This window comes from Neofelis nebulosa, chromosome 15 (assembly GCF_028018385.1).
Source record: "Neofelis nebulosa isolate mNeoNeb1 chromosome 15, mNeoNeb1.pri, whole genome shotgun sequence".
Lineage (NCBI taxonomy): Eukaryota > Metazoa > Chordata > Mammalia > Carnivora > Felidae > Neofelis > Neofelis nebulosa.
The window spans coordinates 20,304,935-20,323,958 of NC_080796.1; the positions used below are offsets into that span (position 1 = coordinate 20,304,935).

At 37.8% G+C, this 19,024-nt stretch overlaps 1 protein-coding gene and 1 long non-coding RNA gene across 14 annotated transcripts in view; both read left to right on the forward strand.

Moving 5' to 3' along the window:
* Positions 1 to 19,024, forward strand: part of PRRC2C (proline rich coiled-coil 2C) — a 95,007-nt gene that overhangs the window by 15,266 nt on the left and 60,717 nt on the right. For 9 of the 13 annotated variants that reach the window (XM_058701469.1, XM_058701458.1, XM_058701466.1 and 6 more), the window contains exons 2-6: positions 9,890 to 10,051; positions 11,404 to 11,581; positions 13,320 to 13,429; positions 14,510 to 14,635; positions 16,364 to 16,587. In XM_058701469.1, coding sequence (XP_058557452.1) covers positions 9,940 to 10,051; positions 11,404 to 11,581; positions 13,320 to 13,429; positions 14,510 to 14,635; positions 16,364 to 16,587 — 750 coding nt within the window. In that variant the 5' untranslated portion in view covers positions 9,890 to 9,939. The remainder of the gene's footprint in view (positions 1 to 9,889; positions 10,052 to 11,403; positions 11,582 to 13,319; positions 13,430 to 14,509; positions 14,636 to 16,363; positions 16,588 to 19,024) is intronic. The other 4 variants (XM_058701460.1, XM_058701470.1, XM_058701471.1 and 1 more) reach the window with 2 other exon arrangements.
* LOC131496168 (uncharacterized) lies at positions 11,581 to 13,315 on the forward strand. Its single transcript, XR_009254357.1, has 2 exons — positions 11,581 to 11,666; positions 11,702 to 13,315. It is a non-coding gene; the product is annotated as an uncharacterized LOC131496168 (long non-coding RNA).

Sequence of the window (19,024 nt, forward strand, 5' to 3'; positions counted from 1 at the left end):
TTGATAAAACAAATGCTAACCATCATCTTAGCTTTCAGTGAGTCGTAATCTTTTTGCTCATGGAGGATCTTGCCTTGATGCTACTGACTGATGAGGGTGGTAGTAGCTGAAGGGGGGGGGGGGGCTGTTGCAGTTTCTTAGAATAAGACAGCAGTGAAGTTTGCCACATCAATTGAATTGGTATTCTCTCTGCCCATCCCGGATCATGTTCTCTCTCTCCCCAAATAAATAAATAAACTTAAAAAAAAAATTAGAGTCATTCTTCTCAAACCCTGCCACTGTTTTATCAACTAAGTTGATGTAATATTCTGAATCCTTTATTGTCGTTTCAGCATCTTCACCAGGAGTAGAATCCATCTCAAGAAACACTTTCTTTGCTCATCCCTAAGAAGCAACTCCTCATCCATTTAAGTTTGATGCGGAGATTGCAGCAGTTTAGTTCCATCTTCTGGCTCCGCTTCTCATTCAGTTCTCTTGCTGTTTCCACCACATCTGCAGTTACTTCCCCCACTCAAGTCTTCAGCCCCTCCAGGTCATCCACAGGGGTTGGAATCAACTTCCTCCAAACTCCTTTTAGTGTTGATATTATGTGTGACCTCATGTATCTAGTCTCCAATTTTTAGCCACAGCTGCATATTGTGCCTAGGCTGTTGCAGTCTATGATGTTTCCACCTTGTACCTTTGGCTCTCCGCAATCCATTCACCACATTGTAGCCAGGATATTTTTAAAACCAAAGACACGTCTCTGTTCGGAATCAAATGGTTTCACATTACTTTAAAGATAACATTTAAAATTCTAATAGACTTTCTCATGCAAACTTCTCTTTCCCTTTCAACTCTCTTTCTCACTAGTTTCTACTTATTCAGCTTTTATGTTTTCAAACATGATAAGCATGTCAGGACCTTAGGGCCTTTGTATTTGCTTTTTCTTCATCCTTGAAGCGGGCTCCTTCCCCATTAGATCCAAATCAGAAGCGTTTCCCTCAGGGAGGCCTTTGGCGATCAACTAGTAGTTCCACTCTGTCTTACTTTCTCATATTATCCTGTGTGGTTTCATTTGTAGCATTTGTTATTGTCTGAAATGATCATATTTATCTATCCTTTCAGTCACCACAAAGACCCCTGAGAGCAGATTCTAGTGTGCTGTCAAATAATTCTTTAACCCAGGGTTGCGAAGACTTTCTCCCTTGTTTTAAGTTTTTACATTTTGTCTATGCCCCCTTTTTTAAAAATTGAGATACAATTAACATATTACGTTGTAGAAGTTTGAGGTGTGTGTGTTGACTTGATTTCATGCATTTCTGTACTGCCAGATGATTATTACTGTAACATCAGTTGATGGTCTTTTCATCACATAGTTATTTTTTTGTGTAGAGAGAACATTTAAATTCTTCTCTCTTACCAACTTTGGTCTATATAATGTATCACTTTGACTGTAACCATAATGCTGTGCATTAGATCTCCAGAATGCTCATGTCTTCTAACTTCAGTTTGTACTCTTTGCTATGGTCCATTTTGAGTTGTTTGTATATGGTAGGAGGTATGGATTAGAATTCATTTTTTGTATATTATGTATACCTAATTGCTCCACCACCACTCGTTGAGAAGATTGTACTTTATCCACTGCATTTTCTTCACATTTGTAAAAAATCAGATGCCTGTGTATATTTATATTTCTGCACTCTGTACTAGTTTCATTGATCAGTCTTTTTTAGGCCAATACCACACTGTGTTCATGACTGTTTGATAAGTACTGAAATCAGGTGACCAATGTCTTGGTCTTCCGACTTTCTTTTTAAAGCTCTTTTGATTATTCTAGGTCCTGTTTATTTCTTTATGAGTTTTAGAACCAGCTTGACAAATTCTACCACTCTCTCCCCCTGAAATTCCTTCTTTGATTTTGTTTGGGATTTCTTTGAATCTGTAGATCAATTTGGCAAGGAATCGCATCTTATATATTGGGTCTTCTGATCCATGCACAGGGCATAGCATCATGTATCTAGGTCTTCTTCGATGATTTGTAGTTTTATCTTTTTAAAAAGATTTTTTTTTAATGTTGATTTTTTTTTGAGGGAGACAGAGACAGAGTGCGAGGAGGGGGGGGGGGGGCAGAGAGAGAAGGTAGAGAAGGAATCCCAACCGGGCTACGCACTGTCAACACAGAGGACTTGATCACAGGAACCCGAACCTGTGAGACAACCAGGGGGCCCTACAACAGATTTTTATATATTGATCTTGTGTCTTGTGTGCAACCTTGGTAGACTCTTTTTTAGTTCTAATAGCTTTTTCTAGAACCTGTTAGATTTTCTGCAAATATGATCAGTTCAGCAAAGTCAAGAGTTTTATTTCATCCCTCCCATTCTGAGTTCCTTTTGTTTCTTCTTCTTCTCATTGCACTGGCTAGAACTTCTACTACAGTGTTGGACAGAAGGAGAGAATTGATATCTTTGCCTTATTCCTGATCTTTGGGAGGACAGGAGTAAGCATTCAGTCTTTTACCATTAAGTATGATGTTGCTATAGGTTTTTGGATTTTACTAATAGACTTTATTTTTTTGTTGGTTTTCATACATGCCCTTTATCAAGATGAGCCCTAGTTTACTTAGAATTGTTATCAGGGATAGGTATTGGCTTTGTCATGTGCCTTTTGATATTGAGATAATCGTGTGCTTATCTATGGTGAAATGCATTGATTTTTGATTGTTAAACCAACCTTGCATTCCTGGGATAAAGATATTTAAATAATGAAAAAAATCTCATATATTATTCCTTTAGTTCTCTTTCTGGTGTGGTTCATTCTTTTTTGTAGATCTAGATTCTGATCTGTTGCCATTTTTTTTTCCTAGTTGAAGAACTTTAATATTTAATATTTCTTGTAGTGTAGGTCCTGCTAGTGATGAATTCTTTCAGGTTTCTTGTGTCTGAGAAAGCCCCTGACCCCTTTTTTGTTCTTCAGTTTTGAAAGATGTTTTTATTGAGTAGAGAATTCTAAGTTCATCAGGGTCTTTTTCTTTCAATACTTATAGGCATGAGGCTGCAACATTTCTCACTTGCATCATTTCCAACAAGAGTTGTTGTTTTTTTAAGTATCCTTAACAAAATTTTTTTAATGTTTACTTATTTTTGAGAGAGGGAGATCGCCAACAGGGGAGGTGCAGAGAGAGGGAGACAGAGGATCTGAGGTGGACTCTGCGCTGACAGCACAAAGCCCAGTGTGACGCTCGAACTCACATACCGTGAGATCATAACCTGAGCTGACCCAGGTGCCCCTGCTGTTGTTATTTTTATGTTTGTTTCTCTTGTTGCTTTAAAATTTTTTTTTTTTTATTTTTTACATTTATTTATTTTTGAGAGGGAGACAGAGACAAGTGGGGGGAGGGGCAGAGAGAGAAGGAGACCCGGAATCCGAAACAGGCTCCAGGCTCTGAGCTGTCAGGAGAGAGCCTGATGCAGGGCTCGAACCTGTGAGATCATGACGACACTCAACTGACTGAGCCACCCAGGTGCCCCTCTTTTGTTGCTTTTAAAATTTTCTCCTTAGGGGGCGCCTGGGTGGCTCAGTCAGTTAAGTGTCTGACTCTTGATTTCTGGTCAGGTCATAATCGTGGGTTTGATCCCTGTGTCAGGCTTTGTGCTGACAGCTCAGAACCTGGAGCCTGCTTCGGATTCCTGTCTCGTCTCGTCTCGTCTCGTCTCGTCTCGTCTCGTCTCGTCTCGTCTCTTCTCTTCTCTTCTCTTCTCTTCTCTTCTCTTCTCTTCTCTCTTCTCTTCTCTTCTCTTCTTTTCTTTTCTCTCTCTCTCTCTCTCTCTCTCTCTCTCTCTCTCTCTCTCCCCTTCCCCACCTGTGCTCTCTCTCTCTCTCAAAAATAAAATTTGGGAAAAAAAGATTTTCTCTTTATTGTTACAGATTTTTTTAAAAGACTTTTTTATTTTTAAGTAATCTCTACACCCAACATGGGGCTCAAACTCACAACCCTAAAATCAAGAGTTGTATATTTTATTGCCTTGAGCCAGCCAGGCTCCCTTCTTTATTTTTAGTTTGAACAATTTGATTATGATGTGCTTTTGGTGTGATGTTCCTCATATTTTTTATGCTTGGATTTGTTGAGTCCTTTGGATCTGGGTTTGTAGTTTTCATCAAATTTGTAACATTTGGTCATTATTTTTTCTGTCTCTCACCCTACTTAAGTGACTGCTATTACACAAAGATTAGGCTGCTTGAAGTCGTCTCAAGGCATACTGATATTTTTTTTTCTTGAGTTCTTTTTTTCGCATTGTCTTTTCATCTACTGATGACTTCAAGTTCACTATTTTTTTTTTTTATCAAAATGCCTAAAATGCTGCTAGTCCCATCCAGTGTGTTTTTCATTTCTGTAAATTTTGATTTTTAAATATCTTTCATGTCTCTATTTGTAGTCAACCTTCTTGTTGAATATATAGAATGCAGTTATACTTTTAAAAAACTGGTTTAACAATGGTTTATGGCCACTGGGTCACCTGGATTGGTTTCAGTTGATTGATTCTTTAATGTGGTTCATCTTTTCGTGTCTGTTTGTGTAATTTTTATTTGCATGCAACAGTGTAGATTTTACTCTCTTGGGTGTTGGATTTTCCTTCTTTTTTATATATATTCTTTAAATTTCTTTCAGACTTGGTTACTGGGGAACAACCGTTTGATCCTTTTGAGTGTTGCTTTAAGATTTCCAGATCAGTGTTTACTTTTACTTTGGGTACTTTTTTTTTTTTTTTTTTTTCAACGTTTTTTATTTATTTTTGGGACAGAGAGAGACAGAGCATGAACGGGGGAGGGGCAGAGAGAGAGGGAGACACAGAATCGGAAACAGGGTCCAGGCTCCGAGCCATCAGCCCAGAGCCTGACGCGGGGCTCGAACTCACGGACCGCGAGATCGTGACCTGGCTGAAGTCGGACGCTTAACTGACTGCGCCACCCAGGCGCCCCTGGGTACTTTTTTTAACCACTGCTGAGATGAGGTGTTTGTTAATACTCTCTCCAATACCCAGTGATTTAAGAGTTTCGTTGTTGTTGTTTTTTAAGTCTAGCTGGTGAGAACAGACACTATTCCCCGCCCTTTGTGAATAGCATGTACTGTCCCTCTGATTAAAATGGTTCTTTCCTGGGGCAGCTGGGTGGCTCAATGGGTTAAGCTTCTGACTGGCTCAGGTCATGATCTTGTGGTTCCTGAGTTCGGGCTCTCTGCTGTCAGTGCAGAGCCAGCAGCTTGGACCCTCTTGTCTCCTTCTCTCTCTCTCTCTCTCTCTGCCCCTTCCCCATGTGTTCTCTCTCTTTCAAAAATAAATGAATATTAAAAAAAAAAAAGAAGAAGGTTCTTTCCTGGCTTTGGTAGCTTCCTAACACACATCTGCACACTGGTACTGTGCTGAATATTCAAGGGGGATCCTCTTCAGGTCTGTAGCATTTTCTCTGTATAACTCTCTTTCAAATATTCTGTCCTAGCACCCTGAGCTCAGCTTCATAGTTTTCTGCTCAGGCAGTCTGCCAGCCTCCACTTGAGTGCCATGACCTGGGAACTCTCTAGGCACTAAATTCAGGAAACCGTAGGTCTCAATTCACTTTTTCTGTCTTTTGGGGATCACTGTACTTTCTTGCCTGATGTGCAGTATCTTAGGCTCTGGTGTTACTTACATATAAAAATTATACATATGCACATGTGTATATACAGATACACGTCCATATATACTGGGTGGTATATATAAAAATGTGTTTTGTCCAGTTTTTGAGTTGAATTGTTTCAGTAGGGGAATGTAAATCTGATCCCTGTTACTTCATTTTAGCTGAAAGTGTACACCTGTCAGGCCCGATTATTACTTTCTTAGAAAATTCTTGTGTAGCTATGATTCTTTGATTTATTTTAGGCACCCAAACAGGAATTCCACTTAAAAAATATTTTTTAAGTACATTATACAAAGTGAAGGTAAATCTTGATCATGCTTAGGCTAGATTGGTTGGATTCTTTTGATACTTTGTCCTAAAAGTAATCTTAAATTTTGAACAAGTCACTGGCTTTTCTTTCAGATGTATGTTAGCTAAGATTCAGTCTACTTGGGGCTTTTTCAGGGTATATCTTCTTAAGTCTTTCAGAAGAAAGACCCCAAAAAGCAAGTAGGCTAAATTAAACTTTGGCCTTAAACTAAAAGTTCTCATACCAACTGGCAAACCACTGTAGTGGAATCAACCTTTCTGATTTATACAGTTTTATTGCTTATGGCTCCAATTCTTTGGTTTTTAAAAAATTTTTTTAACGTTTACTCATTTTTGAGAGACAGAGTATGAGTGGGGGAAGGTGCAGAGAGAGGGAGACACAGAATGTGAAGCAGGCTCCAGGCTCTGAGCTGTCAGCACAGAGCCTGACATGGGGCTCAAATTCACAAGCTGTGAGATGCTTAACCGACAGCTTGCTAGGCACCCTGTCCAATTCTTTGGTTTTAAAAATGCATATTGTGGAGTGCTTGGGTGGCTTGGTTGAGTGTCCAACTCTTAATTTTGGCTCAGATCGTGATCTCATGGTTCGTGGGATCCAGCCCTTTGTCGGGCCCTGTGCTGACAGTATGGAGACTGCTTAGGATTCTCTCTCTGCTCCCATCCCCCCACCCCCAATCCCTCTTTTTCTCTCACAAAATAAATACATAAAAACTTCAAAAAAAAACCCTGTTAAGCTGCATATTCTTTTATACCAGTTAGGTACATTAAGTGATAGTTTGTCCTTTTGATGGAATTATCATTCAGTTCATTTACATACCATCTTGTGTATCTGATGTATATTTTTTTCTGGTGTAGTAGGTTCTGTAAAACATAAAAACAAGAGCAGGTCATAAGCATATGAAAGCACATGTTTACTCTGTATTCTTGTGGCCTAATAAGTTGATTCTTTGTCCATATTTCTCACTGCACAGTACACCCAGTGTGTATTTTAATAACCTCTTTTGAGAAAAGAGTATGTACTGAAGGGCATATTTTATTTCACTTCTTTCTTTTTAAGGAATAGGAAGAAAGATACATCCCCTTTACTGGAGTGATTTTGAAGACTGCTTGCGTATTAGAATCAGCTGAGGAATTTTTTCAAACAAAGGATTGATGCCCAGGCCCCACCTTGAAACCACAGATACTGACATATTTTAAATGCCAGGCGATTCCAGTGTGCAGCAAGGATTAAGAACCATGGCTTAGAATATATCTGCTTTTAATAAATCAGCAAATCCTAAACTTGTGTGTGTCTCAGCATCGCCTGAGGACTGGGTAAAACTGAATGCTGGGCCCCATCCTCAGGGTTGGATTTGGCAGGTCTGGGTTGGGGCCTGAGAATTTGCATTTCTGGTAAGTTGTACATGATGGTTGAGAACCCCTGTGCCAGTAGTTGGAGACAGGGACGCTGTTGAGAAAGATGGATGTAGATGCAGGTGGGCTTGTAGGTTTGCCCCTGTGTTTTAGGAGTTCCTTAAAACGTTGTTTTGTCTATGATGTAGGCATGTGAGGGTCTCCACTAACAGAGTGTGGCAGGGAGTGGTTGAGAGGTTTAAGGTGTTAAACTGCCATTAAATGAGAGTGAAAGAACAAGTTGACTGTTTCTCTTTTTTTCCTTTTTAAATTTATTATTACTATTATTATTTTTTTTTTTTTGAGAGAGAGAGAGAGAGAGAGAGAGAGAGAGCAAGCACAGGGGAGGGGCAAAGGAAGGGACACACTGAGCTGAAATCAAGAGTCAGACGCTCAACCCACTGAACCACCCAGTCGCCACTGATTTTTTTTCTTGATATATCAGTTACTTTTTCTTACCTGAAGAGAGATCTCTTTGAATCTTAATTTCATCATCTAGTAAATATGCACTGCCCCTTTTTTTGTTTTTGTCATTGTAGATGAATGTATGTTTTCCCTACATCTTTGTTCATGGTATTGATGAAAATATGTCAACACGATAGGTTCTGGGAGTACAGCTCTTTACACCATCATCATCATTAGCACCTTAGGAATGGAATGAATTGTATGCATTCTTACATATATGGTAGCAGATAGCAAGCTATTTATATATCATGTAGTTCTTTTGGTTGCCGGTGAGTCCTTTTCACAATTTATATCAAGGAGAGCTTGTTTGCTAAACGTATACCTGGAGAGCTAACTGGTTATCTACAGTTACATGGGGAGGAGGTGGCATGATATAATGGACTGACCTAGAAGCCTTGATTTCAAATCCAGTCCCATTTACCTGTGAACATCAGTTTCTTCATCTGTAAAATCAGGATACTAACTATAGTATACAGTTAGTTGTTAGCCTGAAATGAGATAATGTGAAAATTTTTGGTAAATTCTGTAGAACTATACACATATTGAATGTGGTGGTTGATATACCTGTAACACCACACCTCTGCATGTGATGCTGATTCTACAGTTGACAAATGTAAAACCAGTTGGCAAATGATTTTTATGATGTTAGGGTCTGCATAGGCATTCCTTGATTTGGAATACTTTTTGCATGATGTATGTATCTATTCTCTGTGCTTCAGTTCTCAATGCTTTTAGCTATTGATGGGTGTAGGGTTTGGGGGTAGAATGCCCCATCTTATGCCCTACTTCCACCCTAACCACTTAAAGACATATTAAAATATAAAACAAAACCATAAGGTTGATATGTGTGAACTCCATGAAATGGAAGGAAAATAGTATAAGCTAATTTGTGTATTTTTCATGTTTATTAATAGACTGGTTTTTAGTTAAGGCACACACAAGATTAGGATATATTAGCCCCAAAGATGAAATTCTTTTTGTTTGTATATGAGTGTTCATAAAAATACTATTTTCTTCTAATAACTTCTTTTATATAGAGAGACTTGTTTTGACAAGTTCACACCACTTCTTGAACATTAAATCCATAGCGATGAAATAGAATACTGTTTTTATGTACCTTAGGTTTATGAGGAAATGTTTGCAGAGAAAATAGAATGTTTCTTTTATTCTAAATTGTTAAATTATTGTAGTTTTTTAAGACACATACTGCCTGAAAACAGAGGCATGCAATTTAGAGGAATGATGGTAATCCTCGTATCATATTTACATTCCATATGTATGAACTGATGCCTGTCGTCTCAAGCCTATTAAATTGAATAGTTTTCGTTTATTAAATAGAAAGACAGTCTCCATAGATTTACTGTAGTTAAACTATTCATTTCAGTATGGATTAAAATTTTTCTTTTTCTTCTTTTTTTTTTTCTTCTTTTTTTTTTTTTAAGTAGGCTCCATACCCAACATGGGGCTCGAACTCATGATTCTGAGATCGAGTAGCATGTGCTGTCAACTGAGCTAGCCGGGAGCCTCTGGATTAAAACTCTTATTCTGATATAGTTAAGTGGTTATAAACCACTAATGTGTTACTGAAGGCAGGACAGTTTACTTGATTGATATGGTTGTGTGTTCTTGGAATTTGACAGTATTGAAGGAGTGTATGAATGAAATTATTATTATTAAGTTTGTTTATTTTGAGAGAGCATGAGCACGCAGGAGGGGGAGAGAGAGTGAAAGAGAGAGAATCCCAAGCAGGCTACTTACTATCAGTGCAGAGCCCAGTGCAGGGCTTGATCTCATGAATCGTGAGATCATGACCTGAGCCGAAACCAAGCTGGGTGCCTAACCAACTGAGCCAACCAACTGAGCCAACTGAGCTGGGTGCCTAACCAATTGAGCCAACCAGGTGTCCTGAAATTATTGTTGATATGAGTTATTGAAGATTGATTTCATTTCTCAGTGTTTTTATTTTTCAGAATTTCTGGGAACATTTGAATTTACTGAGAGTTTCTTAAAGTAAGCTAGCTAATAAATTCTAAAATTTTCCTCACTTTTCATTTTTATGTGTGTCTTAAAGGTTTGAAGGGGTGTGGCAGGAGGTTTTGGACTCGATGAGTTTCCACCGAAATGTCGGAGAAGTCAGGCCAGAGCACAAAAGCAAAGGATGGGAAAAAGTATGCAACACTCAGTTTATTTAATACTTACAAGGGTAAATCTTTAGAAACTCAGAAAACCACAGGTGAGTAAAATCAAGTGGCATATTTTTATCATTTTCATGGTTTTGTTTTATTACCGTGATTGGTATTGTGGAGCTATTCCTGTTAGGAGCTAGGACAAACCCATGTTTATGCAGCTCTCTGTACATTAGACTTTTTGTGTATGTGTTCATTTTTCAGGGGAAAAATTAAATAATCTTACAGCTGAACATTTATAAGTGTTTTAAAATATGTTTTTTATTTTCTTGTTTGTTGTCAGCAGACAATAAGTAGAACTGTGTGGTTCCAAAGGGGAATCTCGTTCAATGAGATTGGTAGGCATAGAATTAGTGGGTATTTACCACCACTTTTAGTTACGGAATAAAGACAGTCCTGGGGTGTTTTGTTTGTTTCTTGATAACTTGAACCCAGTGTTTACAGTGAAAGGTGAAAACTGGACGTTACATATGTATGGTACGTTAGCAGTATTCATTATGAATGAGAAGTTAGCATATTCTAAATATGTACTAAATTTGGGGTTTAAAATAGCTTCCCTGAAAAGATTACAAGACCTGTTTTCACCCATGTTTTTCCTTTTCATAGTAAATAGGGTTGTTAAACTGTTTAAATCATCTTTTCAGTAACTCGATAGTTTAATATTTCTACCGTGGGTTATGTTGCTGGCATGTGGCTTAGTTTTAAAATTCTTAGAGAAAGACAGATATCACATGATTTCACTCATATGTGGAATTTGAGGAACTTAACAGATGATCATAGAGGAAGGGAAGGAAAAATAAGATGTAAACAGAGAGAGGCAAACCATAGGAGACTCATTTTTAAAGGTTTTGTTTTGTTTTTAAAGTTTATTTATTTTGAGAGAGAGAGAGCACCAGTGTGAGAGGAGCAGGAGGAGGGTTGGGGGCGGGTGCGGGTGCAGAGGATTCAAAGCAGGCTCTGGGCTGAGAGCAGATAGCCCGTTGCAGTCCGAACTCAAAACCTGCGAGATCATGACCTGAGCTGAAGGCAGATACTATGTTTAACCAACTGAGCCACCCAGGCACCTCCAAACTATAAGGGACTCAAATACAGAGAACAAACTCAGGATTGATGAGAGTGGGGAAAATGGGTGATGGGCATTAAGGAAGGCACTTTTGGGATGAGCACTGGGTGTCATATGTAAGTGACGAATCACTGGATTCTACTCCTGAAGCCAAGAGTACATGGTATGTTAACTAACTTGAGAATGAATGAATGAATAAATAAAGTTCATATTTTAAAATATTAGGAAATAATAGTTCAAGATTTCATTAATTCCTGTTGTCTTTCTATATAGTTTTAAGAATAAATTGAGCGATAAAATAGATGTTCTAAGAAAGTTGATGTTATTGATCTTTAGTTGCAGCTCGACATGGATTACAGAGTCTCGGAAAAGTTGGTATTTCACGGCGTATGCCTCCACCTGCTAACCTCCCAAGTCTCAAAGCAGAAAACAAAGGCAATGACCCTAATGTGAACATTGTACCTAAAGATGGCACAGGATGGGCATCCAAACAAGAACAGCATGAAGAAGAAAAGTGAGTCAGAGTCAAAAGAATGAAACTATTCCCCTTTCTTTAGAGAACTTCTCTTGTCTTGTCTTGTCTTGTCTTGTCTTGTCTTGTCTTGTCTTGTCTTGTCTTGTCTTGTCTTCTAAGATTTTATTTCTAAGTGATCTCCACACCCAGCGTGGGTCTCAGACCCACAGCCCTGAGATCAAGAGTCGAATACTCCACCGACTCAAGCCAGCCAGGTGCCCTGGAGAGAGCTTCTATTTGCGTTTGTTCTATGTGCTAGACGTTATGCTACATGTATTAGATATCTCATGCCATCTAAAATCTTTTACATAGCCAACTTTTGATGAATTTGTTTTTTAAAAAAAGTTTTATTCATTTTTTAAAGTTTATTTATTTTGAGAGAGCGAGAGAGCGTGTGCACACAGGTGAGGAAGGGGCAGAGAAAGGGGAGAGAGAGAATTCCCAGCGGGCTCCGAGCTGTCAGCCCAGAGCCCCATGCAGGGCTCTGTCACTGTGAGATCATGACCTGAGCCAAGATCAAGAGTTGGATGCTTAACCGACTCAACCACCCAGGCTCCCATGATGAATTTGTTTTTGTGAGAATATTTAGGGGCAGTGTTTCCATGTGTCAATGTAGAACAACGGATGACAGAATTGCTAATCACAACTCTTCTTATGTACCATGTCAGGTGCCCTCAAACCCCCACCATATCTGGCATTCTGTGAATATAATTAGGAGTTGATTCTGTTAAATAATTTCCATGATACTAAGAATTCCTGTCTGCCTGGTTCACTGAAACTATACCTGATGCACGTTTTTAAGTGCTCAAGTAATGTTATTTGAACGAATAAAGAATTAGCAAGAAGGCTATGATAGAATTAATAATGACCTTATTCAATGCATGTTTAGCATTCTGTGTTTCAGGGATTATGCAGGGCTCTTAAGTTTGTTGAATGACCAAGTGAAGTAGTGGTAATTTGGAAAAATAATACAAGCAATTGGGTACTTGGTGCTTTTTGTCTGTATCTGTTATCAAATTTTTGTATTCCTGTTTGGGGAACTTTATATAGTAAATTTGACTTTACTTGGATAAAGCTTGTCAAAGACATTGTTCTCTGTTTCTTAGTTGTAGAATTATTTTGTAGTAGCAAGTTAGTTACGGGTCTCAGTATACCAGAAATATATTGCATCTGTTAAGTTTCTTAACTACTATCTTTTTTATTTTCAAGCATTAACTCATTATAATTATTGAATAAAACTGTAGATTCTTTAAAGATACCTTTTACTCAAGGGGAGGTACCAGGCAGGTTGCTGTTACCGCTTCCGGTAACATTAATAAGTACAGTGGTGAACCTGTTGACTGCCAGATGGAGAGTTTGCTTAGACTTAGCACTGGTCAAGTCCACCAGTCCAGACAGCATGTATGCTATAATGTTATTTCTAATTATATATAAATGTAGACTTTTTCAAAACAGACTTTTGGTAGCTATGCTCAATAATGAGTGTTTCCTTTTTTTTTTTGCAAAATTAAAAACAATTAAGCTGTCTTCTTGGGTTATTAAAAGATAGAAATGAAAGGGGATGAAAATAGCTATACTTTATTTAAAAGAATGCTGCAGAGGAAAAGCATTTGTGGGAAATGCACCTATGAGTAAATATGTAGCCAAAACCATCTATACACAGATTTACTATAAATACAATATTTATTTTATTTGAATATACAATATCTGAAATAATGGATTCATGTTTTTTTTTAAGAACACCAGAAGTTCCACCAGCACAGCCAAAACCTGGGGTTGCAGCTCCCCCAGAAGTAGCACCTGCTCCCAAATCATGGGCCAGTAACAAGCAAGGTGGGCAAGGAGATGGTAAGTGGACATTAGCTGAGGAAACTGGCTAGGTTTGATGGTTACTGAACAGCCATGCAGGAGATACGGGGTGGATTATTATGTTTTGGCAGGGGTGGAGAACATTGTTGAAGGATATACTCTGGCCCTAAAAAGGGTCTTTTTTTCAGCTCTTGGGGTAGTTAAGTTTCAGTGCCAAAACCCATGTATGAGCCAATGATAGGAATTTAAAAGGGAGTCTTTAAAATCCCCTCTGTCCCACATTGTTTTATCATTACCCTAGTACCTTTAGCTCTTTAAGGCATAAAAGGACCCAGACACTGTGTAGATTGCTATAAACCATATTCATCACCACGTGTGCCCCCTTACCTCTTCTGTTTCAAACATGCTGCTCCCAATTCCATGGTAGAGAAGAGCTAGACAGTTTCCATAAAGCACAGTAACAGTAATATTCCCCCCACTTAGGAATGATGGACTCCCTGGAAAAATTTAAATTTTCCACTTGCAAACCAGGAAACATCTACAAAGCATTGTATGGAAAAACCTATCCAGGCCCTTAAACTAATACAATCAGATCTTTTAATTTATAGAAGTGTATAAATAGGCAAGCAGGCAGGTAGATGGATGGATGGATGAATGGGTGACTAGGAAGGTTGCAACCAGTATCTCAGTTGTAAATTCAGTGAAGGCATTTTAAGCTCACAGTGAATAGTTGCAGTGTTTGTTTATATATTCTATTTCAGTAATATTATTTGAACTGATTCTTAGAGTTACTAGTAAAGGAATTTGACTTTTTGAAAATGTGAAGAGTCATAACGAAAGAGAAACAGGAGTGACACTGCTTACTTGCCTCGTCGTCTTTAATGAGTTCTGAACAGTGTCTGGCAGAATCTTTTCTTAAACTTTTATCTCCTCATGGCTGTTCTTTAACTTTCTAAGGGATTCTAATTCTAAATAAACTTTAACGTTTTATGGATATAAACAGTCATCATTGAAAAGTGGAATAATTTATCAGAGAAAAGCAGAGAACTGTACCCTGGGAGGGTGTTTCCATTATCTTGAGTATAAGTGTTACACTTAATGTTTTAAAAAAATCTGTAGGAATCCAGGTGAATAGTCATTTTCAGCAAGAATTTCCCAGCCTACAGGCAGCTGGAGATCAGGAAAAAAAAGAAAAAGAAACGAATGATGACAACTATGGACCTGGACCCAGTTTACGTCCACCAAGTAAGAATACTTTCTATTTAATAAAAATGGTGAATGAGATTATATTTGTGTTTTATTTAATGATCTAATTTCCTGCCCAATATTATTGTTATATGTGACTTGCCTATTTTGAAAGACAGACAGTAACTGCTGTCATTCCGGTGTGGTTTTCACATACACAGCATTCGTAGAACTTCAGACCTCAAGTTTGGGGGTGGGGGTGGGGAGAGAACTTAAGTTTGGAGATGTACATCTTGGGCCTCACACCCAACCCACTAAATCAAAAATCTGCATTTTAACAAGATGCCTGGATGAGTTCTTTGCACATTAATAATGGTCATTTTTACAGTAGTAAAAATTTTGGACCAACCTCCCTAATATGCACATATTTATTTATAAATTATATCCATTTATTTACTATTCTATTAACATTCAAGGATCCCTTGTTTTCTGAGCTCAAGCTAGAGAACCAAATAAATTTGGATAGTGAGAAATAGTTGTGTACATTATAAAGCAAAAACTAAAAATAGAAATATAAAATCCTTGAGATTTTTAAATGAATTATATTAGTTTCCGATTGTCATTACCAAATATATCAAAGAATTCTGTATACATGGGGAGGTTTTTCTTTTCAGTGATGGTTACAAATCTATATTTCTGATAACCTGATATATTTCATATTTCTTATGGCTCATTTCTTGTCTGGTTGGGTAAATCATCTTATTTTTATTTTTAATTGCTGTTATGTAATTGATGCATTTCTATTAGAAATAGATGTGTTAGCTTTACTGTTTTCTTGTTCAGTTGATTTTCACCAGTTATCTGTTGCTGAATAATAAATCTGGCAGCTTGAAACAAGAAACTGAACTGGACTTAACTTCACACAGTATCTGAGGGTTAGGAATCTGGGAGCTGCTTAGCCAGGAGTTCTAGCTCAGGACCTCTGTCAGGAAAGTTGCAGTGAAGCTATCATCTGATGCTGACTTGACGTGGCTACTGTCCCAAGCTCGCTCACGATGCCTCTTGTGTATGTGGGCTGCTAAGAGTGTTGCTTCCCCGGATAAAGACAGATGTGACTGTTCCCACTCAGGATGGAAGCCCAGTTTTTAATAACTTAATCTCATAAGAGACACATCATCACTTTTGCTTTATTCTGTAGGTGACACAGATCAGTCCTGGTACACTGTCAGGGAGGACTACACAGGGTGTGAATACCAGGAGATAGAAATGCATTTTGGGCATCTTGGAGGCTACCTACCAAACACTGTAGTCACTGAGTTTGTTCCTTGGGCACATGTAACTAGCCATAGTAGACTAAAAACAAATTTGAGCATTACTGTAACTATAGAACTCCCCTTCCCTCAGGGCACCTCAGATCCAACAGTGATTTTAATCTCTATCTCACATATCTGTAAAGCTTAATAGAGGAGTTCTAATATTTTCTTCCCCATCCGCAGTATTTGCTTTTGATGGCACCTTCTGAGGTACATCTGCTCTGCTTTGGAAGCCACTGTTTTTGAATACTAAACACCTTCAAAGCATTAGGGCCTAGATTAGATTTTCACTGCTCTTTTCGTGTGTCTTGTTACTTTATTAAATTTAGAAGTGTGCCTATTTTGATTTCACTGTGTTCCATTTTCAGGTTTTTTTCTTATTCCTTTTTTTTTTCCCCTTTAATTTTGGTGCTGAATTCCAAAGTGTTGTTTGTTTCTTTGTTCTAATTGAATTTCTTATCTCTCTCCATACCAGATGTTGCTTGTTGGAGAGATGGTGGGAAGTCTGCTGGCTCACCTTTAACATCTGACCAAGATGAAAAGCCCTCTGGGCAGGATGAAAGCACAGCTGGAACATCAGAACAAAGTGACATCCTCAAAGTGGTGGAAAAGAGAATAGCTTGTGGCCCTCCACAGGCTAAACTGAACGGGCAGCAGCCTGCTCTGGCTTCCCAGTACAGGGCTATGATGCCTCCTTACGTAAGTATCATCGAAGAAGCAGGCCATTAAGTTAGAGGCTTTTGATCTGGGTTCCAAGGAGAGAATTAAAATGGGGAAAAGGGCGCCTGGGTGGCTCAGTCGGTTGAGCGTCCGACTTCGGCTCAGGTCATGATCTCACACTCCGTGAGTTCGAGCCCCGCATTGGGCTCTGTGCTGACAGCTCGGAGCCTGGAGCTGGCTTCAGATTCTGTGTCTCCCTCTCTTTCCCTGCCTCTCCCCTGCTCATGCTCTGTCTCTCTCTGTCTCAAAAATAAATTAAAAAAAAAAAAAAAATATATATATATATATATATATATATATAAAATAAATAAATAAAAATAAAATGGGGAAAAGTTTTGGTTTTTATTTGCATTAACATCTAACTAAAATTTAGCGTTTTCCTTAATTTATGAATGCAGGAAATAAATCACAGAGGTATCAGGAGTATCCTAGTTTTTCTCGTTAATAGGGATCATAGGTATTTTCATATCACATATTGTTTTGGATATAGCAAAATAATTATACTCAGCCACACTTAAAGGTAGTTAGTAGAGGCACCTGGGTGGCTCAGTCGGTTAAGCCTCTGGCTTCAGCTCAGGTCATGATCTCATGGTTAGGGAGATCGAGCCCCGCATCCAGCTGTGCCTTGATGCTGTGGAGCCTGTTTGGGATTCTCTTTCTCTCCCTCTCCACTCAAAATAAATAAATAAACTTAAAAAAAAATAATAAGTTATTAGACCACATGGGTAGACTCACTGGTTATGTAATGAATCACATACATTACCATATCTCAGATTGGTTTTTTAAACATTGTAGTAACAACATTTTAGTATAATTGTTTTCTTTCATAGTACTCTGTGTTTTAGATAATACTTTTCAAACATTTCTATGAGAAGAAGTTCATAGGATTTATCAGACTGCCTACGGGGTTTGTCCATGGCACAAAAAAGTTAATATGTGCTTTGTTCTAAAGTTTTTATTGGTAAACATACTTTATATTTTTAAACTTTTTATTATAGAATATTTTGAACATATGCAAAAACAAATAATAGTACAGTGACCCTCCTCCTTATTCCATACCTCCTGTCCATCTTAAGTATTTATCAACTTGTGGTCTGTTTCACCTATTTCCCACCACCTCAGATTACTGAAGCAAATTCCAGATACTTCATTTCATCTATGTGTATTTTATGTTGGATTTTAAAACAGAAAGACCAGGAGGAAAATCCACAATGGCACTATCACACCTAAAAAGAAAGTTTCTAAAAACATTGAGTCAGTGTTCTAATTTCCCTGATTATCTTATAATTACGATCTAGATAACATCTGTTCTTTGAAATTGGTTGATATTTTTCTTAGGAATCTTATTATCTTTGGTTACTTCTTATCCTCCCTCTCTTAAGATTTTTTTTGGAGCTTATTTGTTACTATTGTTATCCTGTGGAGTTTTTATAGTCTGGATTCTGCCAATTCTATTTTCGTAGTTTTATTTAATATATACTTCTGATCCATATATTCCTATAAATTAAAATTTAGATTCGGTGCCTTTACACATTTGTTTGTTCTCAGCTTCCTATGAAATGTTATGGCAGTTTACATGTGCCCAAGTAAATAAACTAACATTTTTCAGGGGACCATTAGTCTCAAAAAGAATAATAGTCTGGTTCTTACATTTATTATTTTATATATAACTGGCCTTTGTGCCCAGTTGCATCAACCATTTTGTTTGAATAATGTCTTCCACTAATTAACAAAAACAAAAAGCTTTTAAAACCATAACTATAGGGGTGCCTGGGTGGCTCAGTTGTTTAAGTGTCCCAACTTCAAATCAGGTCATCATCTCGCAGTTCGTGAGTTCAAGCCCCACATCAGGCTCTGTGCTTACAGCTTGGAGCCTGGAGCCTGATTTGAGTTCTCTCTCTCTCTCTCTCTCTCTCTCTCTTTCTCTCTCTGCCCCTCCTTGCTTGTGCGTGCGCATGCTTGCTCCATCCCTCTCTCTCTCTCTCTCAAAAATAAATAAACATTAAAAATAATTACTATATATTGAGAATTTAAAGATTGTTTATACAATTAATTTTGTGGCAAATTCCTAAATTTTAAACATTTAATACCACATGAAATTAATCTCTATGCCTGACTAATTAGCAGAAGAGAGATCTAATAAAACTTTACCTATGAACATTTGCCTCCAGCAGTGTTTTCACTAACTTCAGTACAGGATGATGTAACTGAAAATTCTCCAGAGTATTCCCCAGACAAAAAGGTTTCCATTTGAGCTTCAGCTGCTATGCTTAACTTAATTAACTTTGCTCTAACCCTACTTAGAAATTTCTTCTTTAGACAACACGATCATATAAACATAGCCTTTCTTCAAGTACAAAGTAATTTCTGCACCTAACTTTTTTTTTTTTTTTAAGAAAAGCTAATAAGTCTCAGA